Source organism: Myodes glareolus, chromosome 5 (genome assembly GCF_982192425.1).
Source record: "Myodes glareolus chromosome 5, mMyoGla1.1, whole genome shotgun sequence".
Taxonomy (NCBI): Eukaryota; Metazoa; Chordata; class Mammalia; order Rodentia; family Cricetidae; genus Myodes; species Myodes glareolus.
Genome location: NC_142030.1, coordinates 67,121,554 through 67,149,108, shown reverse-complemented (window position 1 = coordinate 67,149,108; position 27,555 = coordinate 67,121,554). Strand labels below are relative to the sequence as shown.

The 27,555-nt window shown below is 37.5% G+C and overlaps 1 protein-coding gene across 6 annotated transcripts in view; it reads right to left on the bottom strand.

Annotated features, from left to right (window-relative positions):
* Positions 1 to 27,555, bottom strand: part of Rasal2 (RAS protein activator like 2) — a 267,727-nt gene that overhangs the window by 27,282 nt on the left and 212,890 nt on the right. For all 6 annotated transcript variants that reach the window (XM_085688048.2, XM_085688049.2, XM_048420873.3 and 3 more), the window contains 7 exons: positions 15,744 to 15,897; positions 14,442 to 14,540; positions 12,426 to 12,980; positions 10,702 to 10,846; positions 4,237 to 4,381; positions 3,337 to 3,573; positions 202 to 403 (listed from right to left, as the gene is read on the bottom strand). In XM_085688048.2, coding sequence (XP_085544174.1) covers positions 202 to 403; positions 3,337 to 3,573; positions 4,237 to 4,381; positions 10,702 to 10,846; positions 12,426 to 12,980; positions 14,442 to 14,540; positions 15,744 to 15,897 — 1,537 coding nt within the window. The remainder of the gene's footprint in view (positions 1 to 201; positions 404 to 3,336; positions 3,574 to 4,236; positions 4,382 to 10,701; positions 10,847 to 12,425; positions 12,981 to 14,441; positions 14,541 to 15,743; positions 15,898 to 27,555) is intronic.

Here is a 27,555-nt window from a genome sequence, read left to right as displayed (position 1 = left end):
GTTCAGGTAATTGTTTAAACATATATTAATGATTCAGTGGCTCTCCAAGAATTTTGGTGTACATCACCTACTTAATGATGGTGTCTAGAACAAAAGGCTGCTGTCACCAGCAGAAAGGCTGTTTGTTGTCATCGTGATGATCTCTAGAATCTGGACACTAAGGTTCTGAATGTCCCAATTCCCACCACTCCCCCACTTTACCTTATCAAGCTGGGAAACCACTTCCCACAGTAAGGAATGCAAAACTGACAGCTCTCTGCCCAGATCAATGTAACCATCAAAGCCTGGGGTGTTTGAGATGGTGTCTGGATTAGAGATCTCCAAAAGGAACCGCTTCATTCCACCCCACTCATGTTCTAAAAAGTCATTCATGAATGCCATGTATTCCTCTTTGTTACCAAACCTGAGTTAGGTGAGAAAATAAAAAAGAACATAAGTCAAGAAAAAATATGTTAACATTTTGAGTTGACTTACAAAGAGGTATCATGTCTTTTTATTTTGTGACGATAAAGTTTTAACTACTAAAATATTCTTTTTTTTTCATTCAAATATTTACACTTCCTTCCCTCCTCCCAATCCCCTCCCGCTCCTCCACACCTGCTTGAGAGAGGGCAGGGAACCCTGCCCTGTGGGAGGTCCAAGGCCCTCCCCCACTACATCCAGGCCTAGGGAGCTGTGTATTTCTTTAACTCATGTTAAAAAACTCTAAAGTAAAGACAAAAATTCCTGTTTTGGTTTTCAAATTTTTCACATAATATAATCCTTAGTTATCTACCAAATGCTAATCAATACAATCTTCAATTTTGCTATTTTTTTATTTCTAGTTTCCAAATATATTTCATAGTATTCTCTTTCTTACCCATGGTTCATATTGAAAGACCTCTAATGGATGCCTGAAACTTCAGGTATCATTGAACTCTCTATATTTTGCCCTATAATGTACTCTTAAAACAACCCCCCCAAAAAAACCCAAAAACAAATTTAAAAGGACTTTATAGTTTCTCTTCAACACATCCAAATTGCTAGAATAACAATTTCTACTTGGGTGTGGGGGGCTATTAATAAGTGATATAAGATTATTTGAATGCAAGCATTATGATACATTATTAGTTAATCTGAAAACCAAGAGCCTATTAACATAGGTGGCATATACTGCATGGATACAGAGAACAAATGGATGACTGATATCCTGGGTGGGAGTGAGCTAGTTAGACATCAGGAGATATCTCCTACTCATAATGGTTTGAATGCTGTATTTAATATTTTTGGACCACAGTTGATCATGGGTAACTAAAACCATGAACTGCAGTCCTTACACAAGAGGAGACTGTATGGGAGAGGACTTTGTCTAGGTCTCTGTTCATGGTCTTTATTTCACCAAAGAAGAAATTTCTGCCCATCTATTTTAGTTATCCTACTTTAAGTCTATAAGACCTGCCCCAGTATAACCTACAAATAATTTTATTAGAAGTAACTCAAATATGGGCAAATTTTTCTGTGTTAGCTATAAGGTCCACTTCAAAAAAGTTCTATTAGAGGGCTGGAGAGATGGTTCAACGATTAATAACACTAGCTGCTCTTCCAGAGGACCTGGATTCTATTCCCAGCACCTATATGGTGGCTTGCAACTGTCTCTAAACTCCAGTCCTAGAGAATCTGATGCTCTCTTCGGGCCACTATAGGCACCATGCATGCATGTGCTACACAGGCTTACACATAAGCAAAACACCCATACATATAAAATAAATAATATTTTTAAAAAATTACAAAATGATATGTGAGAAGACGGTCTGTTTCACTGGCAGTTTTTCTTCCATACATTGTTGGTAGAAGCTTGTCTGTCCCAATATTAAATATACCTGTGATCACTTGATCACTTTAGCAGTCTGAATTCTTTCCTGGTCCTTCTTCTTCTCTCTCTCTCTCTCTCTCTCTGTCTCTCTCTCTCTCTCTGAAAGTCTCACTGGCTGGCTTGCCTAAACTAGATTGGCCTTGGACTCACAAAGATCCACCTGTTTCTACCTTCTGAGTGCAGGGATTGAAGGTGCAAGCCATTGTTCTTGGCTTCCTAACTTCCTTTGGAAAATAAATTTAAGCCTACAGAAAAGCTAAAAGAATATATAATGAACATTCATATGCTTTTCAGATATATATCCTTTTGTTAAAATCTAGAATCATTTTAAACTAAATTACAGATACTACCCTCTAATATTTTAGAGTCCATTTTTTTCAGAATAAGGAATATCTTATATAAATCAATGCCATTTTCACATTAAAGATTTTAAAACATTATTCATGATTCATCTCATATGATTAGATTCTACTGGTTTTTGCCAAATAATAAAAAATTATTTTGATAATTATATGTGTATATATGTGATTGTGAGTGTGGGTGCCCCTTGATGGCAGAGGTGATGGATTCCCTGGGAACTAGATTTGCAGGCAGCTGTGGGCTACCTGATGTGGGTGGTTAGAACCAAACTTGGATCCGCTGCAGTAGTTACAAGTGATTGTAACCACTGAGCTGTCTTTCCAGTACCCAAATAGCTAAAACAACCTTTATAATAGTTTATTTTGTATGTGTGGGGTGGTGGTGTTTGCACATCATGGTGCACATGTGGAGGTCAGAGGTCAACATGTTGGTGCTGGTTTTTTCCTTCCACCATGTGGGTTTGGAATATTAAACTCAAGTTGTCAGGTTTGACAGATGGTGTCCTTACCTGATGAATCATCTTGATTGACCCCCCAAATAATTTTTTACAGATTGTTTTTCTAACTTATAATACCAATAAATTTCAAGTATTGCATTTGGTTTCTTTTGATTGTCTACAATACCCTTACATCTTCTGCATTTTTCTTAAAACCACCTGTTAGAAAGTGGCCACCTATTTACAACAGATGATGTAACCACAGTATTTGCCTGTTTTCATGACACTTCTTTTTTTGATGAATGCTTGGGATTGAACCTGGACCTAGTGCATGCGATGTAAGAATACCACTAGCCTTTTCCCATCACTCTCATTCCTATACTGGTTTCATATTGCTAAAATAATGCATATGTTCTCATTTGTCATTCTATCTTTAATTAGTATTTTAATTTAGTTATCACCATTTACATATTACTGGATATCTTTTATAAATATTTCCAGTTGTTATAAATATTTCACTAAATGTTTGTACCAGCATTATTTAATATTTGTTTCTATTTTAAAATTTTTATTGACAATGCAATAAAAATCTAGTAGGAGTGGGAATGCAGTTCTCAGCCTCATCCAAAAACTCATGTGTTTCTTTAAAGCCAGGTGTTTTTTAAAGGGTTAGCGTAGTTTCACCTACTTGGCAAAGTTGGCCAGGTTCTGAATGACCTTGGCAATAAGAGTTAGAGTCCGAGATGTGCGGTCATCAGGATACTCCTGCATCAGGCTGAAAAGACTGGGAGACATAATGGCTGGGCAAAGGAAACGGAGAAACAGTGAGGCACTAATGAGCCGCTCACTGATGTCTTGCTTTCCTCGGTTCAGGCACTGCTGCTTCCATGATGCAAACACTTCTTTCAACTCACGAGGGAAGACACTACAGAAGGGGGAAGATATACACAAAAAACCCCAAAACCTCTAAATATAAAGTGCCATAACCTATGAAAGTGACCCCTCTGACCCAGGATGCCTCTGTTCTACAACTGAGCTAGGAGGAGGGCCTACTAGACACTCAGAGATGGGAGTCAGTCTGGCTCATAGCTGACAGGAGGTGGAATAGTCAAAGAAGGCTAAGTGGAGATTAGAAACTGAAAGTAACAAGTTTTGGATTAGTACAAATTTAGTTTAGCTGAGTGGAAAAACAGCTTGAGGCTCCTTACTAAACTATCTGGTTTAACATAGCTTACCATAATATCCATAAAGGCTATTCATGAAAAATCTTCCCAAACTCACCACTTGTTTGCAGCAGAGCAAAAGATTAAAATTTATGAACACATCTGCTCCAAACTAGCAAATATTAAAAAGATAATAAATAATAAAACAAAATAACCCCACCACCACCTCCAACTCTACTTGTAGGTATTAGAAAGTACAGTTCTAACAGTTGGGAAGGGTTATTTAGAGAGGAGTTCAGAAGTCCTGCTCACAATGAAGAGTTAGAGTTTAGACAGGCCTAAGGGAGGGAAATCTTGCAATTTCCTTCAAGTCTTTTCTTTGTGGTGACGTTCATATGGAAAAGGTGGCAAGGACACAAGCTCACCAGTATGAATTGATGATCTTGCAGAAAGCCAACTCACAGCACATTTTCAGGTTGCTCTGATGGTCTATCAGCTCACTAGATGAACACTTGCTGGGATCCACTTCACAGTTCTCATCTGATTCATACAAGGCTTTGATGAACTCCCCTAACCAAAGAGAAAAGGTGACAAGTACTATAACTAAACTATGCTTTCCTAAATAGAACAAGAAACTTGGAGCAAGCAGGAACCGTGAAGTGTACTGCTTTAGAACCCAAGAGCTACCTCCTCCCATGCATTATATTTATTCTTTTTATTCTGGAAGCAGAATAGAACCAATCACCAGCATCATCATTATTTAAAAATAAAATAGCAATGATTTGATTTAAAAATATAGTATCTTTTATTGGAAACCCAAACTATATTTAATTATCAAGAACTTGTACAAAGTTACCCCAACTAGTGTAAGTAATCTCATTATTCCAGAGGGGAAAAACAATAACTCTCAAATTTGACTGAACAGGTAACCAACTACAGTTTTAGGAGTAATGTTGGTGTCAAACACAGGCACAAACAAGGCTCTTCAGTGCTACCGCTAGCATTGGGGACAGTAATTTAACCTTCCACATAAAACTGCAGCATTTCTTTTTATATATACTTTATATGCTTTTCCATAGGCATTGGTTTACAATCACTGGCCGGATAGCATATTCTTAGGAATCTTTGGATAGCTATAAAGATATGCTTACAATTCTTTGGAATCACCTCATCTGTTTGCCTCTGTAAGGTATACTACTTCAGTGTCTTCTAACAGTCCATGTTTATACTTTTGTGCATATTTGTTCACGTGTAAATCTCAACTATGTTCAAATTCATTAGCTCCTCCCTTGAATAACTCTCAAAAAGCAGGATAGGAGCTTATTAAAGTTTTACAGGTGATGGAAGCATAGTTTGCTTACAGGTCCCTCTTCATTAAAGAGGAGTGGACCTTTTATAAAGATCCTTCTCAATTTGTGGATGTGACTTGAGGTTCAAATTAGTCATAAGAGGGTTTTGAAGAACAGTAATTTCTAAAAAAAAAAAAATTCCAGGGACAAAATGAAACATTTTTTTTTTGTCAAAATAATGTTACTGAGGGGTAAAGAAAAGCTTTTAAAAATAGCTATTACAGGGGATGCGAAACCTATTTAGAAGAAACATTCCTGTGGAACAGGAAGCAAAGTGGTAATAAACATGCACCACACACACACACACACACACATACACACACACACACACACACACAGATTATGAACATGCACTATTGTATTAAAGAGTGCTATGGTAACGTCCTGGATTCTTCACTTAACTAAGGGGCCTTGAACCCTTACTTAATTAGCCTGAGATTTGGCTGTTTTATTTAGGTATCAGACCCAACTTTTAGAGTTGTAGTAAGGAGAAAGAGAAAGAGACAGAAAGAAAAAAAAATATCCTCTAGAACGCATTATTATGTACAAAATACGCTACTTTAAAATACTTTTTAATTAAGTAAAATCATCAAACTGGTAACAATCTCCACAAGGTAGTGTTCATTCCATGTTTCCATTCAATTCTGCTTCATTTGAAAGGTACATAGCTGTAAAACTTAAAACTATCAGCATTGAGTAATTCAGTAATAACTGGCTACAATGTAAATCTGTAACATTCTGTTAAAGTGTTCACTTAGGTCATAACTAGTCTAAGGAAATATTAATAATACAAGCTTTAACTATTTTTCTTTCATTCTTCAAGTAAACAACCCAATAAATTACTCAGGGTTCAGACAAAAATTGTAAGTGGTACCAGCACTATAGGGCCTAAAGATTTTCCTGATATGATATCATTAAAAAAATCTATTAAAAACCAAAAATTTGAACTGGGTGGTGGTGGTGCATGCCTTTAATCCCAGCACTTGGGAGGCAGAGGCAGGTGGATCTCTGTGAGTTCGAGGCCAGCCTGGTCTACAAGAGCTAGTTTCAGGACAGGCTCCAAAGCCATAGAGAAACTCTGTCTTGAAAAAAATCAAAAAAAAAAAAAACCCAAACAAAAAAACCCAAAAACTTGCTTTCATTTTTGAAATTATAACACGTCTGACAATGTGTAGTATGCTAAAATTAAGATGAAGCTTTTATAGATTTGTACCTAAAAAGGTACTTACTTAAAAATTATTTGAGTTTGCTTCTCTGCCTTTGGGGAAAAAAAGAGCGAGCTAAAAGGGGCAATCACTGAGTTTAAATATTTAGTGTGCATTCAAAATGTTCTATCATGTTTTCTTCTTTGAATTGTAAAAAAGCATTGTATTTGTCTGTGTTTGCATGAATATAAACACAGGTGAAGAGATGAGCATGACTTTACACATGCAGGCCAGGAGTGTCAGATCCTGGGAGCTGGAGGCACAGCTGTTTGCAGATACCCAGCTTGATATGTGGGTACAGTTATCCAAACGCTGGACTTCATGATTATGCAGCAAATAAGCTCTCTTAACTGCTTAGCCATATTTCCACCCCTTTCTTTGAAAACTTTTAATTAAAAAAATTTTAGATTTATTTTATATGTATGTGTCTGTATATGTACCACCCAACTGTCCGGTGTCAGCAGAGATCAGATGGTGGCAGCAAATTCACTGCAACTGGATTTATGAATGGTTGTCAGTCACTATGTGGGTGCTGGGAACTCAACCTGGGTTCTCTGCAAGAGCAGTTAAGTGCTCTTAACCACCTAGCCATCTCTCCAACTTCCCACCACCTATCTTTGTAGTAAAGGTCTCACAAACACCAGACTAACTGCAAACTCATTAAGTAGTTCTGCCTTTACCTTGGAACTGATGAAAATGCAAGCATGTACCACCATGCTCAGTTCTATTACATTCTCTATGTTAATCGCTAAATGGTTGCTATCATCAACATTTCTGTTGAAATGTTAACAACATATTACTGTTGACAGGCATTTGCCTCTAACGCCAGCCTGAAAATTATGCTTCTAAGTAACTTATGTTTCACAGATGGTATTTCTTCTTTGTCACAAGACAGCAACAAGAAATTGACTTTAATCAGACAGGTAAAGGGAGCAAACAGATGGAAGACTTAAGTCTAAATAGAACAGAATCTCCCCGCCCCCCCACCCCCAGTAGAGAGTAATGCTTTTATTAAGATCAAGACAGGCTAAGAACCTGGCTGATACTGTACATTATGATGGCAACTTTCTTCGAGGATGGGTGGGCATTAAACTCATGGCCTTATGTGTGTCAGGAAAGTGTTCTACCAATGAACGACATAAACAGCACTTCTTTTTTTCTTTTTGCTTAAAGTGTATTAATATAACAAAACTTCAATAGGCAGAAGAGAGTCTAATCTCAGTACTGAGAATCTTATGAGTTAATTGCTTTCATGCTCTGGGAAGCTGGAGCCATTTTCTTTATCCTAACCCATGTTCTTAGGTCACAGAAATGTTAACAAGAGATCTTTGTGAGGTTATCTAAATTGTTTCCCATGCTTATTGAATTAATTTTCATGTCTTCCTGAGCTAATCAGATATTTAATTATTCACTATTTTATCAAAGGATGTGGTATTCATTTGTCATTTTGAAGCTTTAATTCAGAAATCCATTTAAGCAAACAGATCTTTAGAATATGAATATTCTCACCTTCATGTTCACAGAATGGAGAACACTGTTAGAGATGCTTTGTTGTTGCCTTTTATAGGACAACACAGATCACTAAAGCAAATACTAACACAAAATTTACAACTATAGTTAAGTGCCTATGTAAATGAGATTAATAGAATCTTTCCTAATGTCAATGAAAATCAACTGTTTTTTCATAATTCTTATTAGATCTTACATTAAAGCAATTGAGTAGATTTGAAGATAAATAGAAAAGTGGAAAAGAAAACAACTCTTGTTCAGAGTAGAAATTGTCACTACAGCAGGTCTGCTTCCTGTAAACACAGCCCTATTTATCAACCAGTTACTACTTTTTACCCCTTATAATTCCTCTCCTCTTTCCTCTTTTTTCTTCTCAAAAATTTTCTTTTTTTAAAGACAGGGTTTCTTTGTGTAGCCCTAGCTATCCCGAAACTTTGTAGACCAGGATGTCATCAAGCTCATAGATCTCCTTGTCTCTGCCTCGTGAGTGCTGGGATTGAAGGCCTGTGCCACCATTGACCAGCTCCTTTTCTCTAGATACAACAGTCTGAAGAATCACAAGTAATATTTAAACTGTGAAATAATTTGACAACTATTTTTCTTACCATCTAATTTTTTTTTTGTTAAAGGTAGCACTGGGCTAGCAAGATGGTTCAGTGAGCAAAGATGCTTTCTACAATGCCTGATGACTTAAATTGGATCCCTGGCACCCACATGGTGGAAGGAGATAACCAACTACAAGTTGTGTTTGTTCTGTCTCTTTTTGCCTGTCTCTCTCTCTCTCTCTCTCTCTCTCTCTCTCTCTCTCTCTCTCTCACACACACACACACACACACACACACCCATACACACAAATAAAACATGTAAGAATAAAAGCAGTAGTCTTGGGTATTGAATCTAGGGTATGACGAATGCTTAAAAATGTGTGCTACTACTGAGCTGCACCTTCAGCTTCTGACCCTCTCTGTCCTCAACATCTAACTATTTGTTACTTTTAGAGATTCTTTATTTCTGACTGAACTTAGAAGTAGACACTCTCAGCAAAGACAGCCTACATTTCTTGGCAATCTGCTTCTGCAGCTTTTCTTTGGCTTCTTTCATTATCTGGGCCAAAAGTTTAGCACATTCGAAGCCTCCTTTTTTTTCTTAGTGTGTTGTTTCTTTAGAGCACTTGTAGGATTTGTGACGTTACAAGATGCTGAATCCTGGGGGCTTCTCACCTTCCTTGCTTAAAAGCTTTCTTGACAACATATTGGTGGACATCATCTTTAGAGAGTTGAAAAGTTTGTAGATTGTGCTAGTTCTTTTGGGCTCTAAACAATAACCAAGTTGAGAATACTCAGCTTGGCATCCACAATGCATCCAAATCCAGACTTGCTCTTCCTCTCTCCAATTATCCTTTGTTTATCACAAGAAAGTCCCTTACTCACCAGATGTGTGTCAAAATACCCTGCTTCAAGGGAAAACCTTGTTCATTGTTCTTACCATGGATTCAGACCACATAACCCTTCCACTCTCCACCCAGAGCAACAGTAAGAATGCCCGTGTCCATGTGCTTCTCATCCACCCAATCAGTTTTGGACATACTCAACTTCATCCTGATGGAGCTGACCACCTAGGAGGCACTATGAAAAACAGCACTTCTCTGACTCCTCTACTCTCCTTTTTATTAGTATTTGAGGCTGCATTTCCATGGTGTTTTTTTTTTTTTTTCATTTTCTCCCTCTGATCATTTTTCTTGTTTTTTTATTTCCCTTTTTCATAAGATGTGTTTTTGGCTCTATCCTTTTTGTTTTGGCAATTTCTTAGCTTCATTTAACTCTTCTACATAAGTCAGTCCCTGAGTTCTCACATCTGTCTAGACATATGCTCTGATTTGCTTTTTCATCTAAACTCCCCCCAAATTTCTATCAGAACTTCAAGTGCATGCACATAAGGTAACATATAATTTCCCCCTTTAAGGCCTACTACTTCCATGATTTCTGTTATGTTTCTTCTAAGAAAGTTATCAAGGGTCTGGAGCGATGACTCTACATTTAAGAGCCTGTACTGCTCTTGTAGAGGACCTGAGTTTGATTCCCACAGTCACATATGGCAAGCAATAACTGTCTGTTAACTTAAGCTCCATGAGTACCTGCACTCATGTGTACATGCCCATGAGAAGACATACATGATTAAAAATAAAATACCCCAAACAAACTCACTATCCTTAGTCACTTAGAAAGTCTACAAATTCTCTATAATATTTAATCAATCTTTCCTACAAACTGAACAAATTGCCAAGTCAGTTTAACTTCTAACTAGTAACTAATTTTTAACAAATCAGGCGAGTGGCTTAGTCATCAACAACTAATGATTGGGCAAAAATTAGTTACTAGTTAGAGACCTTAAAACAGAAGCGTAGAACTGTAGGAACTATCAAACATTCTTTATTTATGATGAGAAATTTGAAAGCATAATAAATGGCAGGTTAGTCCTTTTAAGACTGAAGTAATGCAGCCATATCACAGTATGAACACTCAGTACTTTCGGAAAAATAGGACAACTACGTTCTAGTAGTGAAATCCATCAGTACTATTATATATCCTGGAGTCAGAAATGCAGAGGTTTGGGGTGGCTATATACGCTGAAGGGTTTTCTATTTTCATACATGTTATAATGAACATATGTGGTTACTATACTGGTAGGTACTGCAGAGACAGTTAATGGTTGAAATCTAAATCACTCAAGTCAGATGAACATACAGTTTGAGTTTAACTTCTTGGACGTAGGAGGTAGAAGAAGTTAAAACTGAAAGGGAAAGAATAAGTATCTTCCTCTTCCATACCCAGTGCATCATGAAGGTACTGTTGTCCCACCAACTTGAGGTATTCTTCAATGGATTTAGTGGCAATGGTGTTTTCTCTGAAGATCAAAACATCATGTTCTCCACAACGATCCACCTCAGACATCACCAAATCAGTTAGAAAATCCTGGCAGAATAATGTTCAGTCAGAAAGAAAGCAACTGAATAAGAACCATACATTAAAAGAGACTACTGAAATAGAGATATGCTGGGAACTCTGCTAAAAACGAAGCCAACAAACTCCTTGGAGAGGGAAAAGGCAGTCAAGATAAAAATCTTAAGTATCGTCAGCTCTAAACTTGGTTTCTGAATTCCTTCAGAGATTTTCTAATGCACTTTTGAAAAGGACCATAATTCTAAATGCATCTCCAAGTCGCTCTGTGTTTTGACGGTCACCAAGTCCTAGTCTCTCTGCTCCAGTCCCTGATGCTGCTTTAGTTTCTTTTTTAAGTCCATTAGTCCGCACAGCCCATCCACATACAAGGTTCTCTACTCACCATAATAATCTTTTCAAATGCTGCTCTCAGTTCTGCCCTCACCTCCACTCCCATTATTATAAAAGTAATTTCTGGAAACGGTTAGATCTCAGCTCACATACTGCTTCCTCCATGAAGCCCTCATGGATCAATATTACCCTAGAGCATCTCTTGTCAGTTCCCCTTGCTCCACACCTCCACAATATTATTTATCTTTTTACCTTCTGCACTTCCTACTATAATCAAAGATCCACTTTTTAAAAAAAAATATTTATTTATTTATTATTTATTATGTATGCAATATTCTGTCTGTGTGTATGTCTGCAGGCCAGAAGAGGGCACCAGACCTCATTACAGATGGTTGTGAGCCACCATGTGGTTGCCGGGAATTGAACTCAGGACCTTTGGAAGAGCAGGCAATGCTCTTAACCACTGAGCCATCTCTCCAGCCTAAAGATCCACTTTTTTATTACTTAATACAATTTCTCCAGAAAACCGAAAGACTAAAGATAGTGTTTATTTTTTTCCAACACGCCCAGTGAAGGCACACTTTCAGCACCTAACAGTTACTGGCACATGTTAGATGTTATTTTATCTTCCCAGTTTTCATTCCATGTAGATGAAAGAGTGCGACAAAAAAGCTGCCAACTAACTGTCCAACCCCCCTGTGTTTCCATTTCAGCTACAGACGCTAACTCCATGAAGACTTATACCCAGCACATTTTTTTGATTATCTCCTTCCGTACCACTGAGATACAGTTAGCAGTTAATCTTAAAATACAACATTTAGTACTTCAGAAAAATTTCAGCTAGGCATGATGTTGCACACTTGTAATACACCTTTAATTCTGGGACTTGGGAGGCTGAGGCAGGAGGATATCAAGTTTGAAGCTTGAATGGGCAATATGGTGAGACCATGTTTCAAAAAAGAAAACAACAACAGAATTCATGTCGTGGGGTACGACAGCAACTGTGGCCTTGGTATCTACCCTCACAAAAACAAACTAGAAATAAGTATTTGCTAGCCCTAGCCCTCCCTTTCGCTTTAGTTTACAAATCTCCGTATCTTACAGAACTGCCTACAGACTTCCTTCACTCAACCTTAATTTCCTTTTTCTTTTCTGAAAACATTCTAAGGTGAATTTTCACAGTATCTCCCAGTATCCACAGCTTCACTTCCTTGTACATGGCAAGAAAGGACTTTCAGGTAATACACCCATTTTGGCTTACCTTGGCTCTGCCAGTACTCTGAAGAATGTGTACTAAGGCACAAGCCAGCTCCTCTTTATTCCTCACACTAATTACCGGCTCAAGAACAGAACACAGCATGGTGTAGTTGCTGGTGATGAATTCTGCAAATTCTTTGTATTGCTCCATAGGCAGAATGGTGATAGTTTGGAAACGTGACTTAATCCGAATGGAAGGTCCTCCTGTCTTTCCTTTGTTGGGTGTAGGTGTACTTACTGGGTACCACTTTTCTACAAACTGGCGACCAGTCACACTGGCAGTGGGGATGTTGACGAGCCCTACATAATTATTCTTGTCCTTTTTTTTCTTTTTTTCCACATCCTTATAAATGTGAACTGTGATGCTATGAAGAGGTGGAAGGCTATAGAATTCAAAATGTTCACCCCAGAAAATATTGTCTGCTTTGGTCTTGCTGGTTGTACGAGCAAATAGGGTATCATCAAGGCACAGTTCGCAGAAATATTTTTTTTTAGGGGCAAGGTCCTTGGCTTCAATGATCCATAAACGGAGAACATTTTCAGCTCGTCGACAATTGTCCTATAAAGAGACAGCAAATTTGAGATTTGACGAACCAGAAAGGGAATGTTTTCTTTCTAAAGTAATGCTGTTTATTAATGTTCCTCTACTAAGAGCAGTCAACACAGTAAAAAGAATTGCTATCTCATTGTTTTGAACCATAGAACTCTAAAGAAGAATCCTGTGCAAGTTCAGTGGGTAGATGCACCTGCTGCCAAGCCCAGTGACCTGAATTTGATCTCAGAATACACACTGTTGAAGGAAAAGAATCAACCCTGCAAATTGTCCTCTGACTTCCACACATGTTGACACACACACACACACACATAAATAAATGTAATAAAAATCTATTTAAAAAAAAAATCTTACAAAGCCGGGCAGTGGTGATGCAAGCCATTAGCCCAGCACTCACGAGGAAGAAGGATGCAAATTTCTGAGTTTGAGGCCAGCCTGGTCTACAGAGTGAGTTCCAGAACAGCCAGGGCTACACCAGAAACTGTCTCGAAAACAAAACAAATCTTATGGAACCACATATTCTGTTTTACTTGGATTAAAAAGTATGATCATGTAACAACAATTTATACTAATTTCTAAAAATAAAAAAGATAAGTTGCTAATACAACTTTTATTATGTATTAACTTCTGGCTGGGCATGTTACTTAGCTTTCTGAGTCTCTATTCCCACTAGTAAAATAACAACAATATTGTCTTCAGTAAGATAATTTTCAGTGTAAAATGTCCTAACAGGTATACAGGTTTTTCAAACTGTCAAACTCTAAGCCAGATGTGGTAGCAATTGCTTATAATGCTAGCCTCGCAAGGGCTAGGGCAAAAGGGCTGCAAGTTTAAGGCCAGCCTTGGTTACATAGTGAGATATGTCTCAACAACAACATTTTATTAAGATATATAAAATTAAGATATTACATTTGTCTTCTATCAACTCGATGATTACAAAACGGTACATTTTTTTAAAAAACACTTAATGAATTTGTTCTCACAATTTCATACATGTGTAATGTGCATTCTGATTACCATAACCCCGCCTTCTTTTATCTCATTCCCACCCTCATGACTCCCTTTCCTACAAGTTCCGTTCTTACACATCATAGCCCCTTCCCACCTTTCTGAAACTCACTGAGTTTAATCAAGAACATCTGTGTGACAATGGGTTCAGAACCATCCACTAGAGTCTGACGGACTCCTCTGGTGGGCACATCCCTGAAACTGTAACTGCTCCTCCCCTGAAATGGACAAGTTCAGCAGGGAGGGCAGGGCCCCTGACAGACCCAGTGCCGTGTGGTCCGCTGCCACAGCAGCCGTGAGATGAGGAGTACGCTGGCTGTGTACTTCTCAGCCCTTCTCCTTATCTTCCTGTATTTCCATTCTTTCTGCCCCCTCTTCTCAGATGATCCATGAGTCTTAGGGGGGGGTGGTATACACATCCTATTTGTGACACATTTTGACACTCAGAGCCACCATTACCTTATTTGGTTGAACTGTCCTTCGAAGGTTTTCCATCCACTTATCTCTCTCTGAGGCAGAGTTACAGCTAAAGCATTTACTTCCACTTAAGTAGGTGACCTTCAACACAAAGATTAGAGATGTGGATGTGAGACTACGTGTGTGGTGGGGGATCTATCTTCTAATTTCTAAAGTTTAAGAATTAGGGGCATGTTATGAAACACAACTCCTACTATGTGAAATTAAAACAATTATTTTAATTTTGTCATATCTTTACTTAAATTCTCTAAGTAGCATCAATACTTATTTCCAACTACGAGAAAAAGAGATCATTTACAATTTGGCCTATGGTGCAGAGAAACAAAAAATTAAAAAAGTTTAAGGCCATATCTAAAATAACCTATAAATGAATATGCTCATTTGAGCTAATAAAAATAAGAAGGGAATGTTTGTAAGATCATTTAATTTCATAAGACGGCTTGATTACAATGCTACTGAAGGCTACTAAATGAAGTTGAAAGGCATCAGTACAGAGGAGTCACTCTTTGGAATCCATTTCTCCTCAAGGAGGTAATTAACCCATTCATTTTCAGTCATTTATAACATCTGACAAAGTGTACTATATCCATAGCAGAAGCTACTGAACTGGGCTTTGCAAATAAGGAAAAGTTCAAGGGATTTTAAACAAGTAATAATAATGATGATAATAATAATAATAATAATAATCACCACGTATAAACGACCTAAACCAAGCTACAGTCTGCTCACTTACACTCTTGGGTCATAATACAGTGAACCAGATCAGGTGGTGTGTTGTGTCTGAAAAGGCAGTTCCTAGTTCCAGAAGGTTAGTGAGACCCTGGCATGTGGCTGAGAAGGGCAGTTACTGGTCTAGAAACATGCAGGAGATTATAAAAACAAACAAGGTATGGTCCTAGGTCAAGAACTGATCATGCTATACTTATAAAACTGTAATTTTGGTGGGTTTTCTCCAAATTCTTCTAAAATTGGGATTAAATAACAGTATATGACATTAATATTAAAAAAACACATTAGTTTGAGAAACTATTGAATCTTGTAACCTACTCTGAGAATGTACTAAGTGCTTAAGTTTTTAAAGCAGACAAAGACAAAAGTATGAGATAATAATTAATAACTTCAGTTACAAATATAATTCTATTAACAGATTTTCAACTCTTCCCTTATAAGTAAAAAAATTTCAGGAACTGAAAACTAGGTAAGACAACTAAATCAGAAACAAGACAGTGAAACAAATTATGTCAACTATTTTCCTTTTTTTCTGAAATTCTTTTTCCTTTTTACCTCAAAGCAGAAGTCTTGTCCAAGGATGCTACTATGGAGTGGTTTCACTGACACTGGCTCCCCTCTACCAAGATCCAAACATTCCACTGCACTGCACGGGCTCAGCAGGGACTCATGGGAACGAGACTCTTTCAGTTTAGGCAGACCACGAGCCCTAAAAGTAGAGAATACTTGAGGCAGTGTTACATTAAGGAAAAGAGACAAAAAAAAAAAATGTACAGAAGTGTAATGGGAAAAATAAAAGAAGGAACAAATAAATATCATACAATAACAACAGTATTAACAGACACATTCATGGGTATACATAACTATGCATATATGAACATACTCATGAACACGCATTTTCAAAACAGAATACTCTTACAGGTCTCCAAGGACCTCAAGTTCCTGCACAGATGTTATTTCTAGTCTCATTTCTGTACTGGAAAATACACACTATTCAGAATTCTTTATTACTTTTTATGCAAAAATATTGTCAAAAGACATTCTTTCCTATTTTATTTGACGATACACATCATTTATCGTGTCACTGACAATGGCTGAATCCTCGTCTGTTTCTTTGTGCTCTGGAAGACCCTACTCCCAGCCCAGCACACTCAGTGAGCAAGAGAAAGCAAGCAAGGGAGTGAGAGTGACAGCAGGAAAGACAAACTTTCCAGCACAGGGAAGTCTTTCAAACAACCCGATTTCCATCTCAATATGGAATTCTCTTCTGACAAACTTTGACTTCTATACAGGCTTTACAGTATAATAAGAATAGAATGCCTTGAGGAAACTTCCCACCACACTTTAAAAAATAGGAGAGAGAGAGAAAAAAAAAGCCAAACTCCCCAGAGAACAGTTGACACTGATAGGCAGGTGTCTTGGCTGATTCTATTTTCCTGGTTGTTCAAGAAGAAGCATGGGTATCCTAGCTCTTGTTACTACAGGAGCTAGTACTTCATTGCCTTCCTATCATAAAAATTAATGAAGTCACACATGATGGAAAACAATTTTCCTAAATTCAAAACTGTACAGTCACACAGTTTTAGTCAATAATTATCACACTTATTGATTGAGACACCCCTATGGTTCAAGTAGGACTTAATAATAAGTCTATAAAGAAATGTCTGTGTAAAGACATTTGTTTTGGTAAAATATTAAATAAGCAGCTTTATTCATTTGCTAGGAACAAGGATAACACTGAAATGAGCTGTAGCACTTACTGCCAGAAGAGCAGTTAGCTGAATTATTAAGAAATAGGAAACTGAAAACTAGCATTAAATTCACTATCTTCTGTCTCCACTCCACTTGGTCAAACCCCATAAATAAGAAACATCTTAAGCAATAAGAATAATTTAGTCTGTTGTTTTAACAAAAACAAAACAGTAATGACTAAAGTTTAGACTGGAAAAAAACCCTGTCTTCTGATAGCATTTTTTTTTTTAAGTAAAAAGGGCAACATAGTAGTTCCCACTAATAAAGTGTACTAAAGGGACAAAAGCCACCAAATATAGTGTCATAAAAACACAACAAAGCACCACTTGTATTCATTTTCCTTTGTTCTGGATAAGGAAACATTTTTGAATTTACAAGGTACAAATACAGCACAATTATAAGTAACTAAACGCTATCTTTTAAAACCTTACAACAATTTATCATAACAGCCTTTCTGAATATGCTGAATCAGAAACCAGATGGAGAAACAGGACACCATCATCTTTGTTAAACAGAAAATAATGATTTTAGCTCTCTTTTCCAGGAGGAATTGCTGGAGGAAAAAGCCTCTTTGGCTCTAGGATGATCAAGAGACATGTAAAACAGGTGCTATGACAAAATGTCTTTTATTTTTTATAATCTCCAAAAAATTAAAATATAAGCTAATTTTATTTAAAACAAGATAAATGTCTACCTACACGAAGCAATTGTACAGCCCCCTGGCAGTGCAACCCCAAACCATAGCGGTGCCACATGTCCCGGTGCGGCAAGTCACTTCCTGGACTACACCTCAGAAAACAAGTCTCTGTGTAGAAGACAGGAGCCAGCTGAGGATGATGTCCCTTCTGCCTTCAGTTACCGATGCCACTGATGCTTCTGTGCACAAATGTTTCTCAGGTGTTATTCAAATCTTCAGCAGAAGCAGGACAGAAACAAAAACAATCCAACAAGTCCTCACTATCCAAGCCCTGCAGTGCAGGTGACATCCGCTATTTCTCTAGGCTGAATCTAGCCCCTCAGGTAATACAAACAAGGTTCCAGGGCTCAAGGCTGGGCCTGTTGCCATGGAGCTACACCTTTAAGGAGATTAGAGCTGGAAGGCAGCAGAGAGAAGCTGCAGCTGGCAAGACTCAGGGAGCATGCTCTGCAAACAAGGCAAAGGTGACTGTTTTAAAACAGAAGGGGGGGGCGGTGAGGTCTCATTCCCATCAGTAAATTCTCAGTCAAAAGCTGGTAATAAAGGAAGCTCTGGGGGGTGGGGAATGACTGCTTACTAAAAACTACTCAGGAACAGATCTAGGAAGCTTTAGCTTGTTACATGTGATTGCCAGCTACCCTCTCACTAGATGGTGGTAGTCCCTCTATCGCTTTTTGCAAGTACAATCTCTCACTTGTTTCCTTTGCAGTGCCCACCTTAGTTAAAAGTCTCTTTTTGTACGATTTATCTGGTTTAACTTTAGAGAAAGTTACATGAAATAATTTTTTTCCAATATTCTGCAGTGTAGTCCACCTTCCAAGAGCTGCTATAAAAGCTCATTCTAATCATCTAATCATTTGGATGACTTAAAATGCTTACTAAAATTTCAATAATTAATACCTAGTTCAGAATCTCCTATAGTTCAAAATGAAGATACAACACCATGAATCGATAGCCAAAGCCTACCATATCCAACATCACTGCTGAATAAATAAGCAGGTTCTTCCTGTATCAAGAAGACGGTGTCTCTGAGAAGTAACTCCCACAGAAGCAGGACTACAGTAAACAGAAGAATAAACAGCCTGGGGATGGCTAGGGCAAGAGCGCGGTGGGGGGGGGGGGAGGCATTATCTGTCCAAACAGAAACCCTAGGTCACCTCTGATCATGTTACCTCCTCCTGTTCCTTCACATGAACTGATTTTTCACAGATCTTCTAACTAGAGTTTTAGAGTCTGGTGCCTTCAGTTTACTCCTCTAATGGAACAGAAAGGTTATTTATTGGTAGCATAATGAGTTTAAAGCTTTTCCAAGGTGAGCCTGACAAGGGTCTTCATCAAGATAATGTGCATTCCTTGATTCCTGGCCTGGCTCTTCTGACTACCACTACTGCAAACACCACATAGGAATAATGCAGGCTTCCAATGTGACTGTTCCTTAATTTAACTGGGAAATTGCTTCATAGAGGTTGACTTTACATTAATTAAGGAACACCATACTCTACATTTCTATTTTAAGGTTAGCAGAGTCTTGATTTCTTTGTCAACTTATGGACTGTGAAGGAAAGGGTTAGCTAGCATGTGTTAAAAATCTAATTGCCAATGAAGATGATTTGCTGCTTCTGACTGATTTAGGACATAAACTACAGGATAGGCTTTCTGTTACCACAGTAAATGTCTGTTTATTGCTTCAACCTCCATCATTACTTAAAGTCAGTCTTAAAAGAGAAAAGTGAATGGCTGGGGGATGGGGAGCATCACACACAAACCAGTAGATGCACTGATGCAAAAGGAAAAGAGTAAAAGAACTCTGATTAGTGCAATTTGAAATAAACACAGCTGGATTTTCTCATCCTACCCATGTGATTTTTTTTAAAAAGTCACGTTTCCCTTACAGCTCCAATAATGCTTGGGTTGGCAAGCTCAATCTGCCACATGTTTACAGATTCTGTTCCAAATTTAGGAACTGGGAAACTTTTAATTAAAAATGCTTATTGCCACACAAAATCCTGAACTCAGTGCAGGTGAGTTTCTGCTGGGTTGGCAGTTAGAAGTCTGAACTGTGTCACTGAGTACTTGAAGAGACCTGTGCCAGCAGCTGAGCGCTGCAGGACACCCGTGTTTAAACAACATGCATTTTAAGATATTTATTCTAAAATGTACCAAGTAGTAATTCATAAACTTGGGTGTCTCAATACTCTCATCACATTTTAAACTGATATCTCACAACAAGAAAAGAATCCCCCCGTCCCATTCTCTGGATTTTACTGTTTTATAATAAGATATTTTATGAACATTTCCAAGTGATTCTATCTACTGAAAAACATGCAACTCTTTTGTATTTTAATTTAATTTTCCCTCACAGGCTGTGTGTGTGTGTGTGTGTAAAACCACTCACTAGTGTTTTATTGTGTACTCAAAACCCACTTTCTGAGAACCTTGATAGCTAGCTACACTGGCCTACTTGCTGTAGGTGAAACCACTTTCTATTGCTTATACTATTGATTTTTATGTTAGCCACACAGATGTGCTTATATAAGCAAAGTACATAATGCAGATTTTCCTTCTCCCTGCTCAGTCTCCAGAAAGGATAGTCTAATGAGTCCAGATGACACAGATAAAGCAGGGTATCTGCAGCCTGAATCATCACTTAAAATAAAAGCCTCATGGCTCACTATCCCACAAAAAGTCAAACATATGGCTACTTTAACATGTATATATGTACACATTCAAGGAAGGGGGTATAGAAAGAGTCTATAAAAACCAAAGTGTAATCTGAAGAGTAAAAAATTTCACTGTCTCTAATATATATAGAGACGTCTCATAATGCAATTTTCTTATTCCTTCAATTGCAAATGAATTAAAACCTACTAGTACCAATAAAACAAATATAAATACAGATATATTGAATTTAGCAAAAATATAAAAATGAACCAAATTATACCCAGAACCCAACTCAACTAATAGACCAGATGAAGGGTAGAAATACTAAAATTCCTTTAAAAAATATTTTTAATTCAAATAGAAATACATCACTCCTCCCCTTTCCTCCCCTCAGCCCCTCCCATACTCTCCCACTCTCAAGTTGATATCCTTTTTTCCTTTGATTATATATGTATGTGTATATATATGTATACATACACACATACATACACATATATATACATACATACATAGATATACATATATATCCCACTGAGCCTGTTGTTTGTGTGTATATGGTTTCAGGGCTGACCACTCTGCACTGGACAACCAATAAGGGAATTTCGTCCTCGAGGACACTAATTCTTCTTTCAGAAGTCAGTAGTTGCCTGTAATCTAGTCGGGGGACTCCCCCTTGCACATTAACAGGTCCACTGACATTGCTGTCATTTCTTCCCAGGATTCTGGCCTTCTCTTCTACTATGTTCCTTGAGCCGCAGAGGCAGGAGCTATGATACAGATCTATTTGGACTGGTCTCCCCACAACACACTGAGCTCTGCAATGTGTTCTGTTGTGGTTTTCTGCGATGTTGCCTTTCAGGGGTTGAGGGTGGGCCTCTAATGCTGAAGACACAACACACTTAGGATACATGACTTAGATGACTCAAGCTAGGTCTGCACTAAGGGCCTTTTTCCTATGGTCTAGCTTTCATGGTTCCAGAAAACACTATGCAAGCTGCCAAGGGAGTAAAGCAATTACAATCCTAGCCAGTTTCCACACCTATTAACCACAATTATTAGCATGCAAAAAGTACAGCAAGCAGAAATATGAGTATATCTATTACAGTGCAGTTCATTCTATAAGTCATTGACAGTTAACCATGGGTGGTCAGGTAGAGTCTAGGAGATGTGGAAAGAATACAAAAGTCAGGAGGCATATGATTTTTGACTTGGGTATTGTTATATGAGCATGTACCAAAATTAAACCAGACTCAGGACAGAGTATGGGAACAGGGACTATCATTTGGGAAGAGAATAAAATCAAAAGCAGAATAATACAAGACACTATGGGAAATACTATAAATGAAAGACTTCATGGAGTTCACAATGCTGGGAGTTAGGAAAGGAATGGGCCATGTTATTGTATTTTGCATATTATGCAAATGATGACAACAAATTATTATACACACAGTAGGATATTACAATTGAAATTTCATTTGTGATACTGAGATAAAGAGAGATAATAAGCCAAAGTGAAGTCCATGACAGGATGTAGTGTTTATAAAGGAGATGTTTTGGGACTAATTCCACTACCTTGAACCCCTCAGTTAGATCAAGACTATAAAGAGTGGCCAGAGACTGAAAAAGTCAAAAGACTTTTGTTAGAGTGAATTTTGAGAAAACGATGAGGTGCATCCTTGTTCTCTACAATGGATATGGGTAGGGGAAACGGAATGAGGTTTGATTCTTTCTGGGTAGCTAGATGATGAGAAATGACTAAGTACTGGTAGTGGAACAGAATGTTAAAGCTTTCAGAATAGTCTGTGTTCCTAATTTCTAGTGGCTGTCAGTGCAAAGAAAGTATGAATGTTCTTTGTAGTAGTTTGGAGACCAGAACAACAAACACTCCTTCTTAGAATAGGCTGGTGAGGTGGTCAATGTGTAAGCTGCTTGCGGTGTAAGTTTGGACGACTGCATCCTGCAACCCAGCACCCACATCAACGAAATGGGCAGTGGTGCATGGCTATGGTCTCAGGGACAGGAGATGGAGACAGGAGAAGCTGCAGTTGTCCAATTGCCAAGCTCCAGGCTCAGGAGGAGACCCTGTCTCAAAAAATATGGTGGACGTGATAGAGGAAGACCCCTGATACTAACCTTTGGCTTCTGTGCCCTTGCATGGGTATATACCCCTTTTCCATAAGAACTCCTGGAATAATATTATAGGTGAGAGTCTCCTTAGAGATGAAAAATCCCTGAAGGATTCCTTGAAAATTCTCCTTGGAGATGAAAAATCATTGAAAGAAGAAGCAAGATACAAACATCTGCCATGTTCATCGACCACAAAGGAAAACTAAAATGGTACTTAGACTGTTTACCTCCTTTCTACTCCCGTGTCTATTCACCCAAAACCCAAAATGTAGGGCTGGTAACAAATACTTGAAAATCTGGCAATGTAACAGGTCCAGTGGTTTTCATCATCCCCTAGCTTTAAGTGCCTCTGAACAAAGGTAAAAGAATCAGTCTTTTCATGATCCCATGCCCTCTGACATGGCACACTTTCAAAGTCAAACTGCAACCCATATGGATTCTAGAAAATGATACTCCTGGGTTTTAACTGAGCAGATGACTTAGAAACAGTGACTTTGACATCCTATTTCTTTCTCTAAAGTATTCCTTATATCCTGTCTCTTTCTACAGTCAATCCCCTCCTTAGAGCCTTCACTGTATCTTACAGTAGTTTTATAATAACTGGCATCCGAAGCCTGGTGTCTACAGAGCAGGTAATCTGAAATTCCATACTTCACAGTGCTGGATTTCTCCATCCACAGCACTGTTTTATGCTACTTTTAGGGAACAGTGTGCAGGTTCTCTGCTACTTGTAAGACTAGAATCTAAACTCCTTAGCTTGACATTTAAGAACTTTAGAGAACTGAGCTGAAAAACATTTCTTTCCATAATTTTAATGATATGTCCCCTCAGATGTCTGGTCCAGTAATTTTACCAAAAATTCCAACGTCATCCCATTTTACTACTGTGTTCCCCATCCCCATTTCTTTTGCATGCAACCTACTGTTTTCTTTATAAAAGTTTTTTAAGGGTAGAAAACAAACAAAACAAAATCTTGGTGATCTGACATCTTGCGATGTTATAGACAGATAGGCTTCTGTTCAGGGGTCTTTACCATTTACTGTACTGGAAACTGTGGGGTGTTTGTGTGCGTGCGTGTGTGTGCGTGCGTGCGTGCGTGTGTGTGTGTGTGTGTGTGTGTGTGTCTAGTCTGCACATTTGTTTTCTTGTCTTGGGACATTTTCTTCCCTAAAGTCTTTGTTCCTTTTTCTAATCTTGTACACGGATTCTTTCATTCTTTATACTACTTATTTACTTGTTTGCAGGGGTGTGAAAGTCAGAAGACAACTTGGAGTGTGTTCTGCCCTCCCACCGTGGATGTCCCAGGGATGGAATTCAGGTCATCAGGTTTGGTGGTAAGTGCCCTCACTGGCTCCTGCTATCTTTCCCGTCCGACTCTTTCATCTTCTGCTACACTTCCTGTGACAGTCACTTTATTTTCAGGTTAACTTTCAAGATCTTTCTTCCTGTTTTTCCCCTTTGCTACTTTGTTATTATTTTATAGATATACAGTCTTATCTTTTAAAAAATAATTCATTTTACTTGTAAAGTTGTTTTGGCTATGAACATAGGTCTCTTCGGTTGTTTATTTTGGTTTCTGTCTTTCACTTGATGTATTTCTTTGGTAGTTACAAGACACTTGGTTGTATGTGTAAGAGTAAAGCACTAAAGAGCTTGGTAGAAACTCTGTTGCTATAATGAACTCACAGACTCATGAGCTCCATTGCGGAGTCTTCCTGGCCAGCTGTTTTCTTTAAACAACTTTGTTGAGAAAGAATTCATACACAATAAAACCCAACCATTTAAAGTACATAGAATTTTCAATATATTTAGAATTGTGCAATCATCACCAAAATCTAAGCTTAAATTATTTTTACCACTCAAAACAGAAGCTTAATGCCCCTCTTAAGTTACTCCTCTTTCACTGGCTTTTTCTACGTATCACATCTTCAGTCACTGGCAACTATTAATATCTATGAATTTTCCTATTCTTGCCACTTCCATATTCTACAAAAGGAAACACAATATTTAGAAGGCTAGTATCCAAGGTAACAGCTTCACACAGATTGGGGAAACTAAAGTTGTGATTAGTTTTTCTCTCTGCAGTGGTGGGGATGAAATGTATGCTAGGCAATATTATATTCCAGTCCATGACAAACTTTTTTCAATTATGATGCTTTCAAGGTTAAACACAGTCATACATGCTGCAGCATGTTTCAGTATTCCATTCTTTTTTTGTGGATGACTAATATGGGGATATGTTTGTGTACCCATCTGTCGATGGTCATGTTAACTTTGGTAATCATGATTACTATGGATAATGCTGCGGTGAACACTTATGTACATATATTTATATGGATACATTTTTGTCTGGCTTGTGCTTACCACTTGGGATTTTAACAGAGAAATACAAACATCACTACTATAAATCCTTTTGTGGGTGTGTAGTTTCTCCAATCTATGTGATAAGACTATCTTGAATGTTAGTATTCTAAAGGAAGGCAGGATCTGAACTATTCCAGAATAATGGAAGTATGTGTGCTACATCAATCATCAATGGCAAATGCTAGCTAGAATTTAAAAACATATTCTTGCATTATTGGGACCAGAGTGTATTCAAACATAAACATTTCCAGTTTCCCTTGCAAAAAGAAAAGTTAGGAATAAACAAACAGGAGTCATTGGACCAGTTCATGGAAATTTCTTTAAAAAAGAGATAATTCAGCTGGTAGTAACCAACACCCTTATAAGGGTCCCTCTTTTAAGATGTCTGAAACATAGATGTCATAACACAGTTAAGCAATCATCTTGTGTACATGAGGAGCTCTTTGAAGATCCTAAGGATGGCAGACTTCGACTTTTATGCGAGGGGAAAATATACCGTGTTCAGTTAGTAGTTCATTCTGTATCCTAGGTGGTAAGACTTCAGAAATTCCTTCTGTACAGCAATTATATATGATCATTTAATCTTAAATAGTCCATGATTCAGATTTTTCTAGTTTTACTAGTATTCATATTTCTGCTTTGAGTGTTAATTTTAAAGACAAAAGGCAGACTTTTATGTATAACCTTAAAAACTGAATGTTTATGTCCTTCCTAGGCCTTGGGAAGTATACAAAAGCAGACTGAGCAAGCAACAGAAAGCGAGCCAGAAAGCAGCATTTCTCCATGGCTTCCGTTTCAGTCCTTACTTCCAAGCTTCTGCCTTGAGTTCTTGCCCTGGAACTACAGAATGATGAACTATAAAGTAAAAGCAGAAATAAGCCCTTTCCTCCCGCCAGCTGATTTTGGTCAGTAGTTTTTTTTGTTTGTTTGTTTTTGCTTATTTTTGTTTTTTTTTTTGTTGTTTTTTCTTCAGCAAAGGGGGCCAAACTAGACCATGCACCAAGCATGGGTTCACACAATTCCATAAAACAACTACTAGATATAAATCTACACATCAACTGTAACATAAAAAGAGTAGGTGATTTTAATACTCCACTCTCACCAATTGACAGGACATCCTGACAAAAAATAAACAGAAACATCTTGTCTAAATAATAGCATAAGTCAGATGGGACCAACAGACATCTGTAGAATTCCATCCCAACACTAAAGAATCGATATTCTTCTCAGAAGCTTTTTTCAAAATGGATGATACAATAAGACACAGATCAAATAGCATCAAATACAGGAGTATTAAAATAACTTTTTGTTTTATGTCATCATAATGAAATTAAAACTAGGACACAATGAGAACTCCAGAACATATACAAATCTATGGGGATTAAATAATAAACTTTTGAATTATTAATGGATCATTGAAGAAATAAAGAAAGAAAAAATTCGCCTAGAATTGAACAAAAATGAAAGCACAACATACCAGAACCTATGAGATTCAATGAAAGCAGATCTAAGAAGAAAGTTTACAGCTAAAAGAACCTACATTATTAAAAAAAATCAGAGAGTTCTCAAATTAATAACTAAACAGTGCATCTTAGAGCCTTGGAAAAGCAAGATCAAGCTAAGACTCACTTCTTTTAGTAGACAGAAAGAAGTACCATCTGTGTAGAAAGTACTGAGATAGAGACAGAGACAGAGATCAATGGAAGGAAGAGTTGGCTCTATGAAAAGATAAAAGATCAACAAAATCTTAGTTAAACTCACCAAAAGAGAGAGAAGATCCTATTTAATAAAGTTAATGGGAATGGAGAGCTGGCTCAGCAGTCAAGAGCAATGATTATTCTTGCAGAGAACTTGGGTTTGATTTCCAGTACCCATATGTGGTTAAAAACTATCTGTAACTCCAGTTCCAAGGGGAGCAAGAGCACCAAGAGGGCACTCCTCTGGCCTCTGGGAGTTTTGCACAAATGTAATACACAAACACACATCTAGGCAAAGCATTCATAAACACAAAAATAAATATATCTAAACAATAAAAGGAAACCCAAGGGAGTGCATTACAACAAATACAGAAGAAATTCTAAAAAATCCTAAGGACACATCTTAAAAACTTTCAGTCAACTAAACTGGAAAATGTGAAATGCGCAGACAAATTTTTAGATGTATGTGACATACTCAAATTAAACCAAGACAAACAAACAAACAAACAAACAAACAAACACATTTCTAACAAGCAATTGGATTAAAGCAGTAATAAAACACCTCCCAGCTAAAAGGAGTCCAGACCCAGATGGATGCAAATTTTAGCAAAACTTTACAGAAGAACTAATACTGATGATTCTCAAACTACTCCATAAAATACAAAGCACAGAAGAATACGGGCTGAACTCTTTGTACAAACCAAGTATTACCTAATACCAAAACCAAATAAAGATGATAACAACAAAAAATAACTTCCCTGATAAATAGAACTGCAAATATTATAAGCAAAATACTTGCAAACTGAATGCCACACATCAAAGAGATCATTTGTTGGTTTCAGAGCTGTAGGGATAGCTCAACATATGCAAATGAAAGAATGCAATATTTCACACAAAAGAACTCAGATAGAAATTACACAATTAAGAGGCTCTTAATGAAATCTAGAAGGACTAGAAGGAATATATCACAACATAATAAAGGCTATGCATGATAACATTATACTAAATGAAGAAAAAACTTGAAATTATTTCTACTAAAACCCAAAAGATGACAAAGATCTTCATTCTC